We start from the raw sequence: 6,800 nt of genomic DNA, 5'->3' as shown, positions 1-6,800 counted from the left end.
ATTGAGTCCGGCATCGGGCTCCCTGCGTGGGGCCTGCTTTTCCCTCTGCCTGTGTTGTGTCTCTGCCTCTCTCTCTCTCTCTCTCTCTATCATAAATAAATAAATAATTAATTTAAAAAAAAAAAGAACTGAAACTCTATACACATTAAACAGCTCCTCATTTCTTCCTCCTCCAGCCCCTAGTTAGCTACCATTCTATTTTTTGTCTCAATAAATTTGACTACTTTAGAGACCTCATATAAGTGGTGTCATGCAGTATTTGTCTTTTTCTCATTGGCTTATTTCACTTCCCATAATGTCCATCTGTGTTGCATGTGGCAAGATTTCCTGCCGTCTTAGGGTTGAATAATATTCCTAAATATCTAAATACTACATTTGTTTATCCATTCATCTGTTTTTTTTTTTTTATCCATTCATCTGTTAATGGGCATTGGGTTGTTCCCACCTCTTAGAAGTTGTGAATAATGCTGTTATATGAACACAGTGTGCTAATAGATCTTCTCCATTCTACTTTCAGTTATTTTGGGTATATAGCCTAAAGTGGGATTGATGGATCACATGGTAGTCCTGTGTTTAATTTTTTGAGGACCACTATACTATTTTTTAGAGCAGTTGCATTATTTTATAATTCTATCAGTAGTGTCCAAAGGGTGAATTCTTTTCACTGTCAATTTTGGAGTAAGGAGTTAACATATTCCACTCCAATGGTGACGAATACATTTTTTTCTTCTTTTTTTCAAATACTACGCGTGAATAATTTTGTTTTGCATGAATAATTTTTTATTTATTCGATAATGTACAATGGTGATGTGATATAATAAGAGATCTATATTGGGTCATTGTCCACGGTTCCTGGAGCAGCTCTGGAGCTATAAAGGTGAAAGGAGTGTCTTTTGTTATTCATAACAGGCCCCTTTCGGATCACCACAGAGTTTATGCTAATGAGGTGACTTTTGGAAAGCCATGAAGGATGGGGGCGCTGGTTGTCAGGGGAACCAACCACGTGATTAGAGTTGCCACTTTCAGCCTCAAACGTCCCCCAACCCCTACCTCTGCCCCCACCGACCTTTGGGCTGGTGATTGCGTTCCATCACTAGTGGTAAATGATTTAATCCATCACGCCTAGTAATGAAGCCGCTATAAAAACCCTAACCAAAGGGGGTTCAGAGAGTTTCCATGGTGTTGAACACCTGACCCACTGGGAGGGTGGTGTGCCCAGAGAAGGCATGGAAGCTCCAAGCCACTTACTCCATAGTGAGCCCCTATGCATCTATTTGACTCTTACTTAGTCGTATTCTTTTATAAACCAGTGATTCAATAAATAAACTGTTATCCTGAACTCTGTGAGCCACTCTAGCAAATTATTGAATTTGAGGAAGGGGTCAAGGGAACCCCCAATTTATAGCCAGTTAGGCCGAAGTAGCAGCCTTAACAACTAGCATTTGAGTGGGAGGCTGCAGTCTTGGATTAAGCTCTCACAAACTACAGGCAGTTGGTGTCAGAATTACATGATGTGGAAAACCCACACATTTGGTTTCAGAAGTGTTTTGTGGGTGTTAGGAGTAGTAGTGTACAGGGAACAAGGGGTTTTTTCCTTTTTGGACAATAATTTGATTCTTTCTGAATGTTCAAATTTAATCACATTTGGCCAGTGGGAGATCCCTTCAAACCAGTTCAACTGACCTTTGAAACACTCCGGTTAGTCTTCCTTGCTTTCTGTAACAAACTGTCCCAATCCCACTTAGATTTCGGGATCTAAGATTCTTTCTCTAAGGAGCCCTGGTCCTTTTAGTGGAAAATCACATTAGAGGTGAAGATCCCAGTGCTTCATGTATGTACTCACTGCCACTGGGGGCCATTGCTTGTGGGCCCTTTCAATGGACATGGCCGGGAAATTTTTTGGGGGGGTCATGAGTTCATATTGATGTTTCCAGTTCAAATTTAACAAGTGAGAATTTTCTTAATTTCTTGGATGTTATTCTTTTATCTCTTTCTTTTGTTTTGTAAAAAGTAAGACAGCATTTCTTTTCTTCATAAAGACAGCATATTCCATACTGTGTTCTGCACGTTGCCCTTTTCATTTTATCTCTCCTTAAGATCACTCCAAATCTGTCCATGGAGATCTTCCTCATTCTTTTTTCTGGCTCCACAGACCTTTTTTTCTTAATTAAAAAACAATTAAAAAAAAAAAAGTAGGCTCCATACCCAACGTGGGGTTTGAACTCATGACCCTGAGATTAAGAGTCACATGCTCTACTGACTGAGCCCCCCACCCCCCCTCCCCCGCACCCTTTATTCATTGATTTTAAAGAGTGAACTTGAGAGGTGGGGGAGAAGCAGAGGGAGAGGGAGAATCGGAATCTGTGCTGATGGGGAGCCTGATTCAGGGTTTGATCTCATGACTGAGATCATGACAAGCTGAAACCAGGAGTCAGATGTTCAACCTACTGAGCCGCCCAGGTGTCATTATTATTATTATTATTATTATTATTATTATTATTATTATTTTACTTTATTTGAGAGTGAAAGAGAGAGAGTGAGGGACACCTGGTTGGTTCAGTAGTTAAGCATCTGCCTTCAGCCCAGGGTGTGATCCTGGGGTCCCAGATTGAGTCCCACATCAGGCTCCCTGCATGGAGCCTACTTCTGTCTCTGCCTATGTCCTTGCCTCTCTCTGTGTGTCTCTCGTGAATAAATAAAATATATATTTTTAAGATTTTATTTACTCATGAGAGACACAGAGAGGCAGAGACACAGGCAGAGGGAGAAGTAGGCTCCATGCAGGGAGCCCAACATGGGACTCGATACCAGGTCTCCAGGATCAGGCCCTGGGCTGAAGGCAGCGCTAAACCGCTGAGCCACCCAGGCTGCCCAATAAATAAAATCTTAAAAAAAAAAAAAGAGAGAGAGCAAGCAGGGGAGGAGCTGAGGGAGAGGGAGAAGCAGACTCCCCACTAAGCAGGGAGCCTGATGCAGGACTCAATCCCAGGACCCTGAGATCATGATCTGAGCTGAAGGCAGAGGTTTAACTGACTGAGCCACCCAGGCTCCCTCTAATTTTTTTAAAGAGATTTTATTATTTATTTTTAAAGATTTTATTTATTTATTCATGAGAGACACACACAGAGAAGGCAGAGACACAGGCAGAGGGAGAAGCAGGCCCATGCAGGGAGCCCGACGTGGGACTTGATCCTGGGTCTCCAGGATCAGGCCCTGAGCCAAAGGCAGATGCTCAACTGCTGAGCCACCCAGCTTCCCAAGAGATTTTATTTTATTTTATTTTGAGATTTTAAACATATACAAAATTAGAGGGGATAATAAACGTCTCTGTGCCCATCACTGAACATCAATAATTGCCAATGTGCAGACAACCTACAACAGGAGGCTGTGAGGGCAGGTCACTGGAAGTCCAATCACCTGGGCACTTGGGGCACAGCATGGTTGACTGCTTTGCCTCCATTCACAAAGGGAACCAGTAGACATGCGTGGTCTCAGCCTGGCAACCCGTGTGCAGAGGTTACAAGGCCCGGAGAAGGGGGCAGTTAACACCCAGGGGAGTCCGGGAGGAAAGTCTGAGCTGCATCTGGAAGAACCACATGTACATAGGTGGGGATGGGGACAGGGACAGTGGAGAAAAGGAGCTGGAGGCGGAGGCTGAGTGGAAAGACCATTTGCGGCCTTGCAATGCCACACTGAAGAGGACCATGTGAGCTGGTGAAGGGTTGTAGAGTGAGGCCAGATGGAGCTTGGATGGGAGTGGGGAGGCTGAGATGACATAGAAGAGGTGGAAGCAGCCTGCCACATGGGGGATGAGGGCCAGAGCTAAGCAGGAATGATGGTGATAGGGAAGGGGTTTCCCAAGGGGCCCATCTGACGTGGGGACAGCACAGGATCCCAGGTATGGAGCCATTGGCCTGGGATGGATCCTGAGGTCATTACCCATGGTTAGAACTATAGGAAGAGGGTAGGGATGCCTGAGTGGGTGGGATAGAGTTCATTTTGTCTAGATGGGAGTTGAGGAGTTGAAAGCAGGGGCCAACCAGGCAGAAATCACTTGGGTCCCTAGTGCCTGCAACATCCAGTGTCCACAGAGACTCCATGCCAGCCTTAGTGGGACTAAGGTGTGGGCAGGCACTAAACTAATTTTGCAGGAGAATGAAGTCAAATTCAGAGGCATTAGAGGCCTTGACCCAACTCACAAGGCTTCTAAGAGGAATAGCACGGCCCCCTTGGGGCTGCCCAATTCACTGGCTGAGTGGTCATGACTGTCCAGGCGCAGGGCAGGGGCTGCCCAGAGGACAGCAAAGGGCCATGACCCTGGCCAGTCTTAGTGGCTGTGCAGTCTGCTTCTCTCCTTGGTCTAAATCAAGAAGGAACCGGATGGGTCAAACATTTGTACCTATTTTTTAAAAAAGATTTTATTTCTTCAAGAGAGAGAGAGAGGGGCAGCCCGGGTGGCTCAGTGGTTTAGCGCCTCCTGCGGCCCAGGGCGCCATCCTGGCGACCCAGGATCGAGTCCCATGTCGGGCTTCCTGTGTGGAGCCTGTTTCTCCCTCTGCCCGTGTCTCTGCCTCTCTCTGTCTCTCATGAATAAATAAATAAGATTTAAAAAAAAAAAAAAAAAAAAGAGAGAGAGAGAGAAAGAAAGAGAGAGAGAGCACTGGAGCACAGGTCAGCAGGGGGAGGAGGCAGAGGGAGAAGCAGACGCCCCGCTGAGCAGGGAGCCTGATGCAGGACTCAATCCCAGGACCTGGGGGTCGTGACCTGAGCCAAAGGCAGACGCTTCCCCAAGTGAAACCCCCAGGGGCCCCAAGCACTTGAACGTTACAGTTTATACAGCTCTTGCACAAATCATCTCACGGACTTCTCACAATTGCCCTAATTATAATTAGAAAGCTTTATTACAGGAATTGACAGAGAAGACTCACAGAGATAAGGGCCCAAGACACACAACTTGAAAACACAACTTGTTTAAACCAGGATCCAGAGCAGAGCAGAGGGGCAGAGTCCACGTCTCCTGCCATGCCCACTGTGCTGCACCGCCTCCCACACAACCCCGGTGCCCCTGCACCACAGAGGGGCCTCCGCTGGAGGCTGCAGGGTAGGAAGCCTTCAGAGACCCTCTTGGGACTGAAGGGGCAGCAGCTCCTCTCCAGGGTTGCAAAGTCCCATCAAAGGAGGGGAGGATGACACTGACCTCTCTTAGCGCCCAAGTGTGTGGAGGGGGGCAAGGGTGGGGACAAGTGTGAGTCAATTTTTATTTTGGGGATGGTGGGGCAGGATCATGGTACTCCTCTGGTTATGCGACAGTTACCAGGTGCAATTTTAGGAGCACTTTTCTAACCCTCTGCCCATGCCACAGAAGCAACACGGCTCTTCACAGCCCGGCTTCCCTCTCTGACACATAGCCCTTCCGCTGGGCTGGACAGCTGCCAAGGGCCAAGAAAAGCGAGAGAATTCCCTCCAGACTTCTGGGCTGACAGCGGCTGGGAAATCTGTTTTGGCCTCAAGAGGAGCCCGGTGGCCACTGGCGCTGCCCAGGCGCTGCTGTGGGGCAGAGATAACAGGCACAGGAAAGGTGGGGTGGCAGGATCCTCCCAAGAGCCTGGCTTTCACGTAAACAATGAGCCGCCGCCGCCAGGGCAGGAGGTGATTCATGTCCCACACGGCGTGGAGCCCGCTGGCTGTGCTCGGTGGGCACTGAGGGACCGGGGCAGCCTTGGCCAGGCGCGGATGCCTCTTGGGCTCCCTGTGCAGCCTGGGGATCAAATCCAGGCCTTCTGGTAACGGGCCGGACTTCAAAAGCCTGGGTGTGTCTAAAGAGTCTGGGAGGGCTCAATCTCCCCCAAGGGAGCAGAGACCTCGGCTCTTGTCTGAGAACTGGCTGGCTTTCAGGATCAGGGCAGCGGCCAGCGGGACCATGGGGCCTCCCCCACTCTCTGGACGCCCACCTGCCCGTGCCAAGAGGCACATGCCGGGAATGACCACAGCCACTTCCTGGGCTGCCCCCACTGACTAGTGCCACAGGCTTCGGCCACTCCACTACCAACCCTGAGGTAGTAAACCCGACAAGAGGAGATAGAGAGGGCACTTGGAACTTCCGCATCTGCCTGAAAACAGACCACAGAAGAGGCCAGTGCAGCCAAGATGCCGACAGAAGAATACGGCACTTTTAATAGGGCACCGGACCTCAAGTGGTGTGTGGACACCGTCCACAGCACCCGACTCCTCTGTAGCTATGTCCTTTTCCTGGCTGGAACGCCACAAAGAAGCTCCTCTTGGGGTGGCATCTGGGGAGCAGATCCCAGTCCTGAAATAAACAAGGCGGCACCTCTGTGCCAATGTTGGTCTCCGGGCTGCACAGTCTCCCCAAGTCCTGAAGTGGCTCCTCCCCTCGATGGAAAGAAATGTCCAAGCCACCCCAAGCTGGTCCCTCAGGTCACTGCTTGGCCTTTTTCACGATGGTGCCCACGGCAGAGATCACAGTGGTCTTGGAGCCACTGGCACTGGTGGTCACCGTGACGACAGCTGGCAGGGTGGCTGTGGTGGTGAGGATGGTTGGCTGCGCTATCGTCGTCACCGGAATGGCGGAGTCCCACTTGCTCTTTCTCTTCTGGGCATCTGGAGTGAAGCAAGGGATGAGTGTCAGGACAATAAACTGACAAGCAACATTCTCTTTTCTAGGTCAGGGTTTAGGGGCCCCTACAGAAGGGGTAGCCAGTGAAGTGGGGACCCCACCCCAAGTTCCCATGATGCCTTGCAAACTCTGGGGTCAGAAAAGAACACAGCAAGGTGGAGCC

The 6,800-nt window shown here is 49.2% G+C and overlaps 1 protein-coding gene across 3 annotated transcripts in view; it reads right to left on the bottom strand.

The window, feature by feature from the left end:
* Positions 1 to 4,873: 4,873 nt before the first annotated feature.
* The window catches only part of SAP30BP (SAP30 binding protein), a 36,026-nt gene continuing 34,099 nt past the window's right edge, over positions 4,874 to 6,800 (bottom strand). For all 3 annotated transcript variants that reach the window (XM_072781571.1, XM_072781572.1, XM_072781570.1), the window contains one exon: positions 4,874 to 6,621. In XM_072781571.1, the coding sequence (XP_072637672.1) occupies positions 6,440 to 6,621 (182 nt within the window). In that variant the 3' untranslated portion in view covers positions 4,874 to 6,439. The remainder of the gene's footprint in view (positions 6,622 to 6,800) is intronic.

Source organism: Canis lupus, chromosome 16, assembly GCF_048164855.1.
Source record: "Canis lupus baileyi chromosome 16, mCanLup2.hap1, whole genome shotgun sequence".
Taxonomy (NCBI): Eukaryota; Metazoa; Chordata; class Mammalia; order Carnivora; family Canidae; genus Canis; species Canis lupus.
This window is presented reverse-complemented; position numbering and strand designations above follow the sequence as displayed.